This window comes from Necator americanus, chromosome V, assembly GCF_031761385.1.
Source record: "Necator americanus strain Aroian chromosome V, whole genome shotgun sequence".
In the NCBI taxonomy this organism is placed as follows: Eukaryota; Metazoa; Nematoda; class Chromadorea; order Rhabditida; family Ancylostomatidae; genus Necator; species Necator americanus.
In genome coordinates, this window is record NC_087375.1 from 1,697,411 (window position 1) to 1,715,293 (window position 17,883).

Here is a 17,883-nt window from a genome sequence, read left to right on the forward strand (position 1 = left end):
AAAATCTTTGGAATTGTTGTTTAGACTTCCCTTCTGGTTCTCCAGATAAATCTAGTAATAACTATGGCAATCTTGCACATGGCAATTCGAAGTTCGGATCAATGACAAAATGTTGCATGTACAGTTTTCTGTGATCATTTAAGAACTGTATAATAATGACAACCGAAATATGTTCGAAATAATCGAGTTAGAACGATTTGTGGCCTGGTGCAATTGCGTAAGGTACTGCTCTAACGACGTGAAACTCGATGTTGTTACGTAAGCGGATGCGCAGTGTTGCGAAGCGGTTGGGATCAGCGTCGAAACGTCACTCGGACTGCAGCGATGAGTAGAGCTAGTGGGTCCCACCACGATCCAAAGCTGCGTCGCTTGTGCAACTGTATTGAGCTTCAGCTCGTTTTAACCCTGTACAGAATCTTGCAGGATCAGAACAAAAATAAATGAAACTAAGTGACGTACATTCTTTAGAGCTCAACATCAATAATGTAGTATTATTGATGTTGAGCTCGCGTATGTTGAAGTCTGGGACAAAAAAGTTGAAGCACGTAATGGAGGTAGGGGAAGAAAAACTTTCTAAATCATCAATTGTGTGAAAGTTAATGCTTTTTTGAATTCTGCTGTTGCCCTTGGATACACACAATAGTTTTTTTTTTCCTTTCAGCATTTGTTCTGTTTAGCTCGGCAGATTCGTGTTAATAGTTAATTGACTTTCTTTTTTACTGGTTACGCTCTTATTCGATATGGATTTATCTTTCTCTCAGCGTTTATCTTGGCTAGTAGATCTTGTTTTGAGGGTCTGCTTGATAGCTTGATAGGTACGTCGAGTAGGAGTTTGCTCCTAGAGCGAATATTGTTGTAAGCAAGCAGGAAGTGAATGTATCAGTGCGGGTATTTTTTTCGAGAAATTCCCCGTCGTATTTGTTTTTTGAAGTCCAGCCGGAAACGAGGCTGTTATAATCCTTTGTTCATGCCTGGCGTTTCGAATTCGCCTTCTTTCAAAACCTGAAAGGGTGAGCTTGGGAAATGGAGACTTGGCGTTGTGTTTTTTTTTCGTTTTTCTTCGACGTAAGGTGCTCAGTCTTTAGTTCTGCGCTAACTTTGCAAGTGCAGAGTAACATGTACAACTCTGATGTCATCCATAAGGACAATTGAGATTAGCGGGAGAGCACTTTGTTGAGGACCGACGAGAATAGGGTATTTTCCCGACTTGTAGTATCCTCTACGTCGGCCCACACACAAGGAGTTTGCACTCCTAATGCGTGGGCAGGTGCAGAGGATTTGCGCGCCACTAGCTAGCCTTGCTGAGACTTCATTTTTCGGGGCGTGCAGGAATGTCTCTTGGGGGAATGTCTTTTCGAGTCCAGTTATGACGGACGGAAGCAGCAGTTTTTGCTTTTTTGCGATCCTTTCCGGTTGGGACTCTCTCGCGGAGTCGATGACATCAGTTGACAACGAAGCCGAATTTGTTTTGTGGAATGGAAGTATTCCGGATTAAAATGACAATTAAAATGATTAAAATGATGGCTGAAAGCACAGTCAGTCGATGGTTCGAATTCGCCCTAGTGTTCAGCAAGCCCTTCATTCCTTCCTTGTGGTTAAATTGCTCCCAGACTTGTCTCGGAGGATAAAACACTGACTTGATGAAACGGGTAGCCCCCGCAAGTCTTTAGTCTTCTATTTTATTTATTATTTATTTGTTTCTTCTTTATTCTATAGCCTGAGCTCGTGTTCGTAAACCTCAAACATTTCTAAATTGAGTTGAGGGAGTTGGTACATCCCAAGCGGATTGATTAACGCCAGGGACTTTATTTTTTCGTCATTTTATGGTTGTAGTGGTCCATGTATATCTTTCTGGAAGTATTCTGTGGAATGAACCAGGAAAATTTAAATTAGTCCTGGAAATTTTAAAATTCCGAGAGAATCTGCAACGCATTTCTTGAAACATCCCTTTTTTATGTAAGCTAGACACACGTTCGTAAACCGCAAACGATTCTGAACGGGAGTCGAATGCGTAAGCGCATCGTAAGCGGATTGATTAACGCCAGACACTTTATACTTTTATCCTTTAAGGACATCGATATGTCCTAGAACCATCATAATGTGAGACAGAAATCATCTAATCGTTCCCAGGCATTCATCTCGTCATCTCGACCCGTCGCTCATCCTGGGTTTTTTTTTTGTTTTTAATTTCAAGAGGTTTAATTTTATTGATGGCCATGCGCAGGAGAAGAACAGCATGTATGTCCGGGAGGAACGGACAGCCTGACAGGAAAGCGGAGCTTCGGGGCAGTTTGAAGAATGATCTCTTCTATTTTCCTGGAATTACCTTCTACGCGGTCGAAAACGTAAGTCTTTAGGTTATAGGGTTTCTTTAGGTTTAGGATATTTGAAAATTCCAGCTTTTTTTAAACTGAGAATTTCGGTATTTTTTGCTTACATCCGACCTACGTCTTTTCAAAAGAAAGATGAAAATAATGAATAAATATGTATAAGTAGTAATGAGTAATATTATAATATGTATATAATAATATTAAATATATTTTCCTTCTATTCAGTTGCTTGGGTGGTTGGTTTTTTCTCCATAGTGAGAGCTTTGTTTTTCGGCACGAAAGCCGATGTCCGCTAGCACGACATCCCTGAAAAACAGATACGAGGAGGGGATCTGCCAAGATTATCCTTGTTCGTCATTCTGTACGTTATTCTGGACGTATATACAAATCGTAATTTTCCGCTTCATTGCAATATTCTGGGTCCCAAATTCCGCTAGTTATCGTTCGTAAAAATCGTTTCAAAAATTGTTTTTCCATCTTGCACATGGGCATAATCGATGAATTGTTGGAGTCATTGCCTCAGTCATTCCCTTCTGCCCGCAAACATCCCGCAATTTGAGCACAGCTCCTTTGTTTTCCGGCTCCTTCGTGCGTGTACACGAATGGTAACCGCTCGTCGCTATTTCTTATTCCCAATCGATTTTAAAATTTAATAAATCCCGTCATGTTTCTTTGTTTTTCCCCGGCGGACCGCCACATGTTTGCCGAGCTAATTTTTGCTTAGATTTCAGCAAACCCACAAGTATGCAGACGATGGACGAAGAGGGTTGACGCTCACTCACCAACCAAAAATTCTTTCTTTCTCTCGGGGCTGTTATATTTCGCTACCGGCTACCATTTCAGTTCGTAAAATAGGTTTTTAAAGGATATTAAAATTTCTAAAAGAATTGAACTAGCCGTTAAAAAAAAAAAAAACTCGTGCTGTGACGGATAATGGTAGTGCGTGCTTACGACAAAAAAAAAATCCAGAGTATATTTCCTTGGTTTTAAGGGAGTTATAAAGAGTTTTGTTTAGAATTATAAAGAAAATATTGTTACTTTAAATATTATTTAGTATATTGCTACTATTGACTTCTTCATGACTTCTGACTTTAAAATATCCTTGTTTTTTAAAATATCGTTTTCTCAAACATATATAAATTAGAAATAGATATAAAAATATATGGAATTATGTATATCTAAGGAAGGAATTAATAACAAATATTAAAATAAATAAATGTTATAGTAAAATATGAAAAAATTATATGGAATTATATAGGCGTATATTTATTTCTTTATCTGTGAGCTGTCCTCACAGTCATTTTACCATGGTCACCCCAATTCAGATAACAGGATAGTGATAGGAGTGACAGGAGTGACTTCAGAGATAACATCGCTTGAGACCTAAAATCAGTAGAAACAGGGGGATTCACTCGTTTTACTCCTATCTCTATTCATTTTTTTCCTGATTTCTTTCTTTTGATTTTCTTCTTTTCTTTTTCTTTCTTTTTTCTTTTTTTTCTTATTGTTTAGTAGGTAAGACTTTCATGATACGTTTCTTTACTCCAGCTATGCTGCGTGAATCCTTGGCTCACCGCTCCGAAATCGTTGAGATCAGATATTTTTCATTTCGTGGATTTTCTCCAACATTTTTCTGCAAAAGATAAATGAAGATGAACAGAAAAACAGTGGTGGAATGCTAGCAAGTGTTTCTCCGACCAGTCAATCATAATTTAGTTTGATTCGTTTCCCAGTTTCGTAAGGAAAAACATCAGTAATAATGTTTTTTTTTTTGGAATTAGGAAGATTTTTTCTCAAATACACATACTATGAAACGAATCATAATTTACTTATAAATCCGTTATAATTAATAATTAATTAGTTATAAATTTAGTTAGTAATTAATTTAGTTATAAATTTAGTTATAATTTAGTTTTCATAAATCAATCATAATTTAGTTTTGGTCCGTTTCCCAGTTTCGTAAGGACAAACACCAGTCATAAAGTTTTTTTTTTGGAATTAGGAAGATTTTTCTTTCAAATGCGCATACTTCTACCCCCACCACTTCGATTTCGATTCTGAATTGAAAGGAACCTCATTTTATAAAATGAGGTTCCTTTCAATTCAGAATCGAAATCGAAGTGGTGAGGGTAGAAGCGAGTTTTGATTGCAAAATGATGCTAGTAACGATATATATATATATCTTATAATAAAGCATCACGTGACCATAAATTTAGAAATATTTCTTCATGGGCCAAATTAGCATACAGTTCTTAGCAATTTTTGATCCATTCTTCATGATCTCTCCACCATTTTTGATTGATCGTGTATTTTTACGATTTACTTTTTTTTCTTTCAAACATTTAGGCTTCTCTAATGAGAAAATCTGACCTTGTGTCTCATTAAAACGTTATATAAAAACCATGTTGCGCAGATGTTGGAAAGTTTTCCTAATTGAATCTGTTTCAACGAGGTTTTTTTTATAAATGCGATATAATATTGAAAGATACGACGATTCTCGGAAACTACATCCCATACCGTATACATAAATAGATAGTAAGGATCATGTATCTACATTACATGGATTAACTGAAATTATATTGAAGGCTATGTCGGATTGAACTTTGATAGTTTCAGTAGATGCAACGATGCAACTAATTACGCGATACTAATACTACTAGTACTAATACTGCTAATCCTACTTCTGCTAAAACTAATACGCATTTAGATCTATCAATAGCAAGAAATTCGTTGTACACTGCGTTTTAATGAAATTTATATTACATTACTATCTGGTTTTCCATTTTTTGAATGAATTCAACCGATCGTCATTAGTAATTAGCAGAAGCTCGTAGTCGAAATTTTCTGGTGGGGCTTTACACTTTGAGCATAATTACGCTCTGCGAGGACAGATCCGCTCTTCACAAAAAAGAGTAATTTGTCTGAAATGTCACTGAAATAGTGTGCTGAACGCTATTAGTGAGGACTAATGGCGTGAAAAAGCTCTCAATTGCTAGTCATTGACAGTTTACATAGGAATATTTCCCGATTATATGTTCTATTTGATGACATCACCCTACTCCGAGGTACCTAGGTGTCTTTACGTTTTCTTCTTTTAAAATTGTTGGGCAAAATCAGCCTCGTATGTCCCTAGAACGTTGAGGTAAAAAAAAAAAACTGCGTTTGAGTATTCAATTGCAACAAGAATGCTTCAGTAATATTTTTTTTTTGCCTCTGGGAAATGAAGAAAAAAAGAAATTTATTATGGTGAAGTGAAAATCCCGCCATAAAAAATAATTCTGAAAAAAATTTAATAAGAATAATTGAGAGTTTAGATTTTGTGTACATGGATGTGTTGACGAGTTTTTTCAGATATATAATATTTAAAGCTGTTTAAACCATAATTCTAGTCTACAAACATTCAAGAAAATGAATAGTTTTTCAATGAGCAGTAGAATTATCGTATAATTACCGTACCCCTCATTTAGGCTTTACCTTATGCTGCTTCCTGGCGCTCAGCGTACTCACAGCGTTCTCATACTCATGATTTAGACACAAAGGTAGATTATTAAGGATTGAGATATGAAAAAAGAATGTATAGTTGGGAAATATTCACTATTTTCTTGTTTTTTCAACGAGGTTTTTGGCAAAACTTCTCGTTGTATTTATGTTGTTTATTGTATTTGTTATTGGCGTGGCGTTTCGACAAACTCGTCTTTATCAAAGTCTGCAAAGTATTCGAGGTTTTTTTACGCTATGCATTTCCAATCGAACTCTTGTTTTTTCTTTGCCACTCCTCGTTGCCGTTCTAAGTACACTACGCAATAATTGTAAACAGGAAAACAAACTGACCATTCTCACCGATCAGCGGGGTTGGTGAACCACCACGTTCTTACTGATTGTCATCCAAGACGAATGAGATCTACACACTGTAAGGTATCTCTAAGCATTTGTGACAGAATGCTGTTGAGGATTTGCATATGGGACAAGTTATGTAATTTTTGTGTTAAGCAGGCTTCTGTTAGGAGTTTTTTTTCCTCTCTGCTGATTTTTTTTCATTAAATTAACTTAAATTAAATTATTTAGATTCAAGTCGTTTCACGAACACCACCATTTAGGTAGTTAAAAATTCTGCTGTTAGGCATTTCGGCTGAAGTCTACATTTTGTTTGCTTTATATTCCACAATGACAGATCCAATATAATTTTGCTTTTCTTCAAACCTTAAATATTTGTGTTTGATGTTTGTTGTCATGGATTTGCATATCCGAAAATTTTTGTAATTTTTGTGTTCATAAGGCTTCTGTTAGCGGTTTTTTCCTTTCTGCTGGTTTTTTTCTAAATTAAATTAAATTGAATTAAATTAAATTAAATTCAAATCCTTTGCCAGCACCATCATTAATTAGTCAAAATTCTGCCATTGGGGATTTCCCTAGTGCTCTATGTACATTTTGCTTGCGTTACCTCTCCTCCACAACGGTTTACCGCCTCATAGTGGCGTGGAGGTGACACTGGGCGTCGAACTGCGATGCACAGCGGAGGTTCGTCCTCCGGCAGGGTCTCCCAAGCTGAGAAGGAGTTCGACACATCCGACATTCCGACTTCTCGGAATCGGAAGCCTAGCTAAGAGTAAACCACTGCTAAGATTCACCACCGTCTTGGCAAAATGTCGCAAGGTGGTTCCCTGATCCATATAGGTTGGGCGACGACCTGTGGTGAAAGCTAAGCTCGCCGTGGCATGGCTGCTTAGTTTGGGGAAAAGTCTCTTTGCCACTCCAGCATATTCACTGCCTCAGTACCCTGCACACTGGGCCCTGCCGTCTCAGACGTCGGACGGTATGGCGACCGGTGAGAGGCGATCAAATCTCAGGTTGCTCAGGACGTCATTGATTCTGGACCAAGGCGACACACGCACGACTCGCCATGGAGACTGTCTCAGACTGTGTACTTACAACGCGAGAACAGTTTCCACAGACGCCGACCTGCATGCCCTTCTCGGAGCTGCAGAGCGTATCAAATTTCACGTGATTGCTCTGCAGGAGACCAAGTGCAGAAGGAGCGACGTACGACAGATGAATGACGGTACACTCGTCATTCGTGGAGAGAAGGTTCCGTCGCGAAATGTAGGCGGTGTTGGTTTCGTTGTGCACCCATCTGTCGTCCATCTCGTCGATTCTCACGAGATCCTGTCACCTCGTCTGGCCATTCTTCGCCTCCGCCCTCTGCGCCAAAAATCCATCAGTATCATCAACTGCTATTCACCAACATCAGCAGCTGATGATTCCGAATTGGACGCGTTTTACGAGGAGCTGGAGGAAGTAGTCCACAACGAGAAGTCCTTTTACAAATTCGTTGTCGGAGACTTCAACGCAAAACTAGGAAAGGCCACAGAAGAGGAATACAGGATTGGAAGATTTGGACTAGGGGACCGGAATGAAAATGGCAATCGTCTCGCCGGGCTGTTGTCCGCCGCTCGCCTCTTTCATGGGAACTCTCTTTTCATGAAAAAAGATCATCGTCGGTGGACATGGGAATCGCCCAATGGCGCGACTCGTGCGGAGATCGACCACATACTCACCAACCGGAGGTGGTGTCTACTTGACGTCTCAGTAGTACCATCCTTTTGTAGTGGTTCTGATCACCGTCTCCTTCGTGCGAAAATACGACTTAGCCACACGATGGAAAAGAACATCTGCTATCGGCAACGAAGGAGAAAAGAAGTCGTCTACGACGATTGCGTACTCGAGGACTCCCTGTCCCAAGGTGACTGGCACATCGAGGAGGACCCAAACGTGGACTACGAGATGCTGCTCAGAGGATTACGAGCCTGTGCTGAACGTGCCTCGAAGTCGCGCACGACAAACTTGGATCGAATTTCGAAGACCACCAAGGAATTGTTAGGAAGAAGAAGGGCTTTGAGGCTTGATCCGAATGCATCGCACATTGAGCGGTTAGTAGCAAACACTAGCTGCAGAAAAGCGTTGCAGGAGGATCTTTCGAAGTACAGGCAGAAGAAGATTCTAGAAGCAGCACAAAGAAGAACGAGTCTAAAGAAGTGCCGCAGGGACCTCCGCGAATATAATATTCCGCTAGCAACCTTGCTGAGCGAAGACGGGACTCGCACGTCTTCTCGTCGTGAGATGGAAATCATTACGGAGAGGTTCTACTCGAACCTTTTCCGTTCATCAACTCCTGTGTCAAGCCCAATCATCCCCACTGGCGATGCTCCACCACGGATTCTCCCTTCGGAAGTACGAGTCGCTATCAAGAGCATGAAACCTGGCACAGCCCCCGGACCTGATTTTATATCAGCAGACTTTCTTCGGGCTGGTGGCCATCCGCTTCATGTAATCTTAGCAGCGCACATGACATCCTATCTTCAGAAAGAAAGGATCCCAGACCAGTGGAAGACCTCGCGAACCGTTCTTATCCATAAGAAAGGTGACCGAGAGGACCTTCGGAACTACCGTCCGATATGCTTGCTGAGCGTGTTATACAAAGTATTCACCAAGATCATCCTCACACGCATATCTAGGACGCTGGATGAAGCCCAGCCTCAAGAACAAGCTGGATTCCGCCAAGGGTTCAGCTGCTTGGACCACATCCAGACCGTGTCGAGGGTCATAGAGGTTTGCCGGGAATACCGCCTGCCCCTTGTTCTAACCTTCGTCGACTATGAGAAAGCCTTTGACAGCGTAGAAACGAATGCAATACTGTCAGCGCTGGTCGATCAAGGTGTGGACGCGTCGTATGTGAGGACATTAGCCAATTGCTATGAACGATGCACGACTAGGATACAGCTTTTCCACCGCCCTCTCACCATACCCATTGGAAAGGGGGTACGACAAGGCGATACTATATCGCCGAAGCTGTTCACGGCTGCATTGCAATGGATAATGAAATCACTATCCTGGGAAGAAAAGGGCATACGTGTTGATGGAAGATTTCTTTCGAACCTTCGTTTCGCGGACGACATCGTTCTCTTTTCGAGCAGCACCAATGAAGCAGAAACGATGCTCAACGAATTGAACGAAGCAGGGAAGAGAATAGGACTACGAATAAACAGAAAGAAGACACAGTTCATGAAGAACGCGCACTGCGAGGACGGAGGAGTACAACTTGAAGGCTCCCAAATCGTGGAAACTCCGTCATACGTATACCTCGGACGTTCTATGAACATGGAAAACGACTTGAAGGAAGAACTGAATAGAAGAATGAGAGCAGCATGGGCAGCATTCGCAGCCGTCAGGGAAGCTACGGACCAACTGACGGACCATGATCTTCGTGCCCATCTGTTCGACTCGACAGTCCTTCCAGCGCTCTGTTACGCAGCGGAGACGTGGGCAGACACCGCGGCCACGTCTAGGAAGCTACTTATTACCCACAGAGCCCTTGAGAGATGTCTCCTGAAGTTTAACCGGCGCACACAACACCTTGCCGGTCTTCGTAGCTCCGACTTAAGAGGAATGTCCCGTCTTCGCGACCCAGCGGAATATGTATCGAAAGCAAAACATAGATGGGCCGGTCACATCATGAGAAGAATCGACGATAGATGGACTAAAAGAACGCTAGAGCGGATCCCAAGGGACGCTAAACGCCCCCGAGGGAGACCGCCAACGAGATGGAGTGACGTGTTCGCTGCACGGATGGACCAGCAGAGAGCTCAGCTGGATACGGCTCAAGGACCTCGTCAACGTCACTCACGAAGCTTGAGAACATCTTGGATGACAATGGCGAGGGAACGAAACGAGTGGAAGAGATGCTGGGGCCCGCACGTCGAGTGAAGACGGGCCATCTAAGTAACTAAGTAAGTAAGTACCTCTCACGATAACAGAATGACCAATAAAATCAAATAAATGAAATAAAATAAAAAATAAAACACAATAAATTGTGCTGTGTTCAAAAAAGGGACTAATTTGACTAAGACGCACATATTTTGCACCATGTGCACCGCATTTCATTAGCGTTAATGGTGTGAGTTAGTGAGTGACAGGTGGATACGATGGCTTCTCTCACACGCGCCGCCAAGTCAGTTGCAGGTTCCGCGCAGCTTCCGAGCGTTCCCTTCACAACACACCACTCGTTCGATGATATCATTTCGCTAGGTTTGGTTTTTTTTAGGAAACATCTGGTTTCGCGATTTTCAGGTGAAATTCAACTCATTTTGAAGGGAGGAAAAAAAAAGAATGGTGAACAGATGTTGGCGGGTTTTTTTCCTCTTGAACGTTATATACACTCAAAGTACAGAACAACTTTTACTTTTCGGATCGCTTTGAAATATTTTCAACTCAGTTGAGGATTTTCCAATCCTTTTCCTTTTCTCCCGTTCATCTTCACTTCATTTCATTGACTGGAAGCTTTTTTTGAACACAATTCCCGACTTATATAGGCACTAAAAAAAAGTGAAGCGAAAAACTAAAAAATATTGGTTACTCCCATGCTAGAGATTTTTTTTTGAAATTTAAAGGAAATTCAAATAGAGAATATCCGCTCATTTCTTCCTCAATGCCGTAAAAAACGGCCCCGAAGATGCGGCGCGTGCACACGGCTGGCGCGCTCCAATCGAACTTGTTGTAGAAAGTGGCGCGCCGGAACGCCCGAAGCCGTATCTTTCGGGCCGTTTTTTTTACGGCAATTAGGATGAAATGGACGGAATCACTATTTTCTCCATAATCTACGATCCCGTATACGAGTACTCCACCGGAAATCCGTACCACCTCAGATCCGTGGGGTGATGCCTTTAAGCAGCTCTCTTCCCATGCAGTCGAATTTCCCCATCACCTCTGACGGCGCCGGCGACGTCTCCGTTTCATGCATCATAGTGTAACGAATTGCGGATCGGTGGACTCACAGGTTGACTTCGAGAAACCTTCGAAAATACGCCAAAAATATGGGAGAGATTCGTGTTGGGTTCGTATTTCGCTTCATATCATTTATTAAAAACCTCATAACTGAGAAACTTTGTTCTTCAACAATCCGGTCGAACATTACGTGTTTACAAAACCTCTAGGCTCTAAACCTTTAGAACGTGAAAGCCATTGCTTGCTTATCCCAGCACATAAACGCCCCAAAAACCAGGATTCTTCGGGAAGTGAGATTTTACATTTTGTATTTAGTCTCTCACATACGTAGTCTAGTTCTCAAACGCACTCTTCTGACACTTTGCAAAAGTGCGATTTTTTAGGGTTTTCTCTGTGGGAAGTTCATTATAATTCGCCAATATTTGCATGAAAGCTTTTTTTTCAGTACTTTTCCACATACATACAGCGATAGTCTACTCTTTTGTTATCCGTACATTTCTATGGCAACACCGCGTCCACACCTGATCCCATAAACAAAATAGAGGAAGATGAAAGAAAGATTTCTTCTAATTGTTTGGAGGAGCTCAATTTTTCTTGAATAATCAAAAGATTGCTGCATTAATCCTTTTTTGGAGATTTTTGACGGCCAGTTTCTTTTCTTTCTCTTTCTTTCTTTTTCTTTACTCGTCTAAAAACAATGTTCTCTTCACAGTACATTTTCTTCCAGACAGTTGAAATCTTTGGAAATTTGCCAGCAGAAATTCACCGTCGATTGAGTTTGGATGTTCCAACATCCTGTTGTTAAGGAATGGAAATAAAATGAAAATAAATGAACAAAATAAGAATAAAAATTACTGGTGAATAGAACTTTAATGAAAGGAAAAGTTCTCAAAACATAAGGCTAAGCGAGCAGTTGGTCTCGTTTATATTTGCGGAGTAACGTTGCGCCACTTTACGTGCTCTCATTCTATTACCTGTGCGACTGTGAGAAGTTGCATTGTCAGGGAAAACGGCCACAGTGAGGGTTTTCGATCAGTCTTCCTGGATTTATGGCAATTGTTGGACATTTTTATTGTAACCATCAATTTTTTAAAATTAAATATTCATTTATATTTATTACTTTATTACATTTGATTATTTTTATTCGTGAGTGCATCGCTTCAACCCCGACTTACTGGTGAAAGGACTCCAATATCAAAAGTGCTCGTGATCGCTAATTTCAAAACATTTCCAAAAGTCAGTATGTTGTGTGTTACTCACTAATTTTTACCATATACTTATCGCTAACGATGCCCTGAGGGGATAACCCCGACTTAATGTGCAACACTCGAAAATCGCCAGAAATCCGAGAAAAAACAGTCCTTTCTTCTTCTCAAGTTAATAGAAGTTTGTTTTAAAGCGGAAACGAAAACTGGTAACTTTTTCTTCCGGATCCATTTCTCTCGTCAATCAACATTTCTAGGATTGTCTACGTTCTCCGCTGAGCCTGCGTTCTCTGGCATTAAAAAAATCTGCTAGCGACAGAATAATAATTTAAAAATAAATAAAATGATGATAAAATTATAATAATAATTTTCCCCGTCGAAAAATTTAAAAATAGAAGCAAAAAATTCTTTTAGTATTATTCTTTTAGCAAATATTTGTTCTGTTTTTCCACATACTAAATTCCGACTGTTCCTAGTAGGTTTTATTCCCATTGCCTACCTTTTTTTTTTGGGATTGGGAGGGGGTCCGATTATTTCCCCGACGAGGAAGTTTATCGGATACGTGTCGTCGGAAGTTGCGGACATGAGAGAGAGCTCAAGGAATGTTTCACATGTCTCCGAGCTTTGACCGACGCTCCAGACCAAATTTGCTCCGATTTCTGGGATTCATTCGCATAATTAAGGCTCTATTCATAACTGAAGCGCTTAGTAAAACACAATTTATGGCTAATTTCCCGAGGAAAATTTTCGGAACGCTCGGTGGATTAGTCCACAAAGGCCATCACGAGGGCACCCTTTAGATTATTTATAGTCATTAGACCGTCGTTTACTGAACTGAACGTTTACTAAATAGTAATTAATAGCTGGATATAAAAAGTTAAGAGCATTTTTCTTCTCGTTGACATCCAATCAGTAGATCACACAGTAAATCTTCCAGAAAAAGCATAGATGCATTGTAATCTACTTGTAATATCAGTCACTCACCTAAATTATCCTAAATTTCATCGCTTTCAAGGCTTTGCTCTGTTTTTCGGTTGTTTTTCTCCTATAATTAGCTATTATAAGAGGAATAGATGTGGATAACTGGCTAATGGATCCGCCTTTAATTTTACAAAGGAGCGAGCAGTTGTTAAAGCGAGCTTGGGCAAGTTTTTCTCAAAATCAACACATTCTCGGCTTCTAAAATTATTAAGTTTTTACAATCATTTAGTTATTTTTTTTTGTTTTTTTTTACTTACGAATTTTTTACAATCATTTAATTTTGCAAAGTTTTTTTTTTCACTCATGAAGTCTCGGCTTCTAAAATTATTCATTTCTGACAATCATTTAGTTAATATTTTTTATTTTGTTTTTACTTATGAATTTCTTACAATTACTTATTTATTTTTTCAGGTTTTTTTTCTTACTATTTTTTCAGTTTTTTTTTTTTGCTTAGGAAGTCTAAAACCTTCTAAAATTATTTACTGGCATTTTTTCAGGAGTTCTGATCTTGGAATTTTTCCACACCATTTACGCTTGATTAAAGAACAACGTTAAGGTATTTCGCTCACAAATAATCTACTTTTTGTTAAAGTTGGGTTTCTATTCATTTTTTTTAAAGAAAAGTGGAACTCGTTTGTAATGCTAAGCTGCTCATTATTTTTTCTTGTTAATCACTCTCAATGCGCTTTTTTTCTTCAAAACAAAATAAAGTAATTTTTGAATATAGTAGATCAACTAAATTTTAAAGAATTTTACGTAAATAAAGATTTCAAAGCTAAGCAACACAAAAAATTTTCTAGTCGAACACTCTTAATGCGTTTCTTTCACTTGAAATTGCAATTCAACCAAGTTTTTGAGTTTAGACTCAACTTAAAATTCCGTAGATTCCGTGAATTCGACGGAGCTGAAGAGAGTGACGAGAGGCTTGTAAGCACTTGTACTTTAAGCGAACATCGGGGGAAATTTTTTCTAAGAAAATACTCTGAAATACGTCGCTGAAATGAATCACTCTACGGACACCACGACGAGGCACCCACGACGTCTGCCTCGGTTAGTCACGCAATGTTTCTTTACTGAATGAACGAACGAGAATCCGCACATCTCTTCCTCCTCAACCACAGCCACCTCATCCTCATTTCACTCGATTGTGTGGCTCTCTCTGTCTCGAATTAACATTTTTCAAGCGTATATGTATCCAATAGAGTGTGATTAGCATAAAGGTCTTTTCACCGTTCGATGAGAGTCCCCGTTTAAGTTATGAGTCACATTTGTTGCGATCGTTGCTCTTCTGTTTTTCCAGATATGGTGACTCTATGATTCTCAACTCATCAAAACTCCTGATTCTCAACACTTCAACCGTCTCATAGCAGATTTTTTTTTAGAATTTGGAACATTCCTTATAATATTTGTAATAATAATTATTTTCTTTAATTGTGCCGGACAAGAGGTTGTTAAAAAATTGTAATAATATTTTGATATTGAGTATATTAAATAATATATTGAATAACATTTTGATATCAACCTATTAACGGCACCAGAGGCGATTATAGCGCTGCTAGTAAGATGTCCGGTCAATGTTTCAGTTCCCAGCGATTTTTTTTATCCATTCTCCTCGATTTCTTCGCCACTTTTGTTTGCTCGTATATTTTTATGATTTATTTTTTTTCTTCCAAACCTTTGAACCTCTCTGATGCGAAAATCTTGGCTTATACCTCGTTAAAACGTCTCAAAGGAGCGAGAGTGACGCAGTCGGTAAGAGGTCCGCTGTGGTCACATGGTCGATGGTTCGAAACCGCCCTAGTCGCAACCAAGCCTTTCATCCCTCCGGAGTCGATAAATTGCTACCAGATTTCTGTGGGAGGATAAAAACACCGACTTGATCATCGGTTGGCCCCCGCAAGTCATTGTGTAGGCCCCAACACACATTCCAAAACCTTAACGACTTCAACGAATTTCAGTAAAACGCGTTGCTGAATCCCAAGTGAACTGAAACGTCAGAGATTTTATACTTTTTATTAACGATGCCGTGTTCTTTACCTCCTTTACTTTTCAAAATTAAAATGAGGGGATTTTTCTTCTTTTCCAATCTATTCACATTCTCGTTTCTATTCCTCTTTCCCTTCAAGGATAGAGGCGAAAAGGATATTTTTTTTAAATCCCTACTCCTATACTCTTAGAATTTTATTCAACAATCACCTTGATCACCTTGACTCCCGTTGGTCTTCGAACCGGTCGAGCGGGCGCCAGTAATTCTTCCATTTGTCCCGGTCGCGTGCCAGAGTAGCCCAGTGGTTCCTCCTTTCGCGTGGGACACGAAGAGCATCGTAATTTTCTTTGAAGGACTTCGTGAAGAAATCTGACCATCGGGTCGGCGGTCTTCCTGTATTGCGCTTAATATCGCGGGGAATCCAGTCGCTCACGGCTCTGGTCCAACGGTTGTCGTTAAAGCGCATCACGTGTCCGGCCCACCTTATTTTACTTTCCTTGGCAAACGCGGCGGCGTCTCTGATCTTCGATCGCTGACGTAGGAGAGAACTTCGAATCCCGTCTCTCACTTGCTTGAAACGGGATACTCCTAGCATCACTCTCTCAATTGCGCGTTCAATGACGCTCACCGCGTTTTCTTCCTGCTTGCGAAGTGCCCAGGTTTCTGAGGCATAGGTCAAAGCAGGAAGTACGGTGGTGTTGAAGAGGTGAGCACGGAGCCGGGTGTTCTTGGTCTTCTTCACTACGTCCTCGATGCTCTTGTACGCTCCCCAAGCCGCTCTTCTCCTCCTGCCCAGCTCGGGGGCCAGGTCGTTCATCATGTTCAATTCCCGACCCAGATAGACGTAGCTGGTGCATTCGGATATGTTCGTTCCGTTGAGCGTGAATGGGGCATCCGAGATCCATCCGTTCCGCATGAACATCGTCTTTTGAAGATTCAGCTCAAGACCGATGCATCCACATGTTTCGGCGAATTCGGTCAGCATTCGTTCCGCTTGGCTGATGCTAGGTGTTATCAGTACGATGTCATCAGCAAAGCGCAAATGGTGTAGCTGCCGACCATCGATCTTCACTCCCATGTCGTCCCATTCCAACTTTCGCATTGCGTTCTCAAGGGTAGCTGTGAATATTTTGGGTGAAATTGTATCACCCTGTCGGACCCCCCTCTTCACGTCAATGATGATGTTCTTGTAGAATAGCGAGATTCCGGTCGTGAAGTTACTGTACAACTCTCGAAGCACCTTTATGTACTGAGTGGGAACGCCTTGGTTGTCCAAGGCTTCCACGACCGCTTCCGTCTCAACTGAGTCAAAGGCCTTCTTCAAGTCGATGAAAGTGAGACAGAGCGGCATCTTGTACTCTCGTGATACCTCGATGAGTCTCGAAACAGTGTGAATATGGTCGATCACGCTGAATCCTTTTCGAAACCCTGCTTGCTCGCATGGTTGTCCTTCATCCAAGACCTTTTCAATCCTATTAAGGATCACTCTTGTGAAGAGCTTGTAGATGACGGACAGTAAGCAGATTGGGCGATAGTTGCCGATGTCATGTGGATCTCCCTTTTTATACAGCAACACGGTCTTGCTGGTCTTCCACTGTTTAGGGACCTTGCATTCCGACAGGTAACGTGTGAAGATCCTCGCCAGGGTGTTGATGAGTACTGGCGGAAGGTTCTTCAGGTGTTCTGGTTTTATTCTGTCGGGACCGGCTGCTGTACGATTTCTCACCGACATGATAGCATGTCGTATTTCGGACGGGAGAACCGCTGGAATGACATGTCCATCTTCCCTTATTCAACAATAGAAACTTTTATTTCCAAAGTTGAAAATGCGCAGTTTTTTCATCATTATCTTTTACATATTTCTATATTTTAATTAATATTTTTTTGAAATACTTTTTTTTTGAAATATTATCTTCTGCGATTCCTTTCCATCCTTTTGATGAGCTTTCAATCTCCTTTTTTTCCCAGAAAAATTTTCCTTCACGACTTAGCTTACGTAAAAAAAGACGTCAATATTTATTTTGGTGCCAAATACACTTTCTCAGGTAAATCCTGACTGATAAGAAAAATCTCAAAATAGAAGCTGTACTTTCAAAATTCCTGCATTATTGAGGAATAAGCAAATAATGCGGCGCAGAGTGGCACATAAACATAATATTTTCCCATCACTTGACGTATACGATGAAGTACTTTAGTTTGAGGAAATTCGAATGTGAATAACAAAGGCTCGAACTCGAAAATGATGTAAGCGTCGCTCGCGGCTCGCTTAAAATTGCGTGCATTCCCTGAAAATCCGGGAAACTGAGGTAGAAAAGTTGGAAACTGCAAAAATATTCCAGAAAAACAACCAAGGAAACTTTTCTAAGTGGTCTGAATGTGGTGATTTTATGAGAATCAAGCAATGATATTAATAATAATAATAATAATAATAATAATAATAATAATAATAATAATAATAATAACAATAACAATAATAGTAATAATAATGATAATAATAATAATAATAATAATAACAACAATAATAATAATAATAATAATAATAATAATAATAATAATAATAATAAAAGAGTGAAACAAGTGTTAGTTTTATATAGATCCAAAA

The 17,883-nt window shown here is 40.2% G+C and overlaps 2 protein-coding genes across 3 annotated transcripts; one reads left to right on the forward strand and one right to left on the reverse strand.

Moving 5' to 3' along the window:
* Nucleotides 1-6,749: 6,749 nt before the first annotated feature.
* Nucleotides 6,750-10,091, forward strand: RB195_012660 (uncharacterized protein; the record flags this gene model as incomplete). Of its 2 annotated transcripts, XM_064202142.1 has the most annotated exons (2): nt 6,750-6,848; nt 7,005-10,091. In XM_064202142.1, 2 exons carry the CDS (start codon nt 6,750-6,752, stop codon nt 10,089-10,091), a joined length of 3,186 nt encoding a protein of 1,061 aa, XP_064058022.1. The 2 variants fall into 2 exon arrangements, with proteins under 2 accessions (XP_064058022.1, XP_064058023.1); XM_064202141.1 differs by lacking the exon at nt 6,750-6,848 and having other exon boundaries at nt 7,146-10,091.
* Nucleotides 10,092-15,495: 5,404 nt separating this feature from the next.
* RB195_012661 (uncharacterized protein) lies at nt 15,496-17,013 on the reverse strand (the record flags this gene model as incomplete). Its single annotated transcript, XM_064202143.1, has 1 exon — nt 15,496-17,013. The coding sequence occupies one exon, from the start codon at nt 17,011-17,013 to the stop codon at nt 15,496-15,498; it is 1,518 nt and encodes a 505-aa protein (XP_064058024.1).
* Nucleotides 17,014-17,883: the final 870 nt, after the last annotated feature.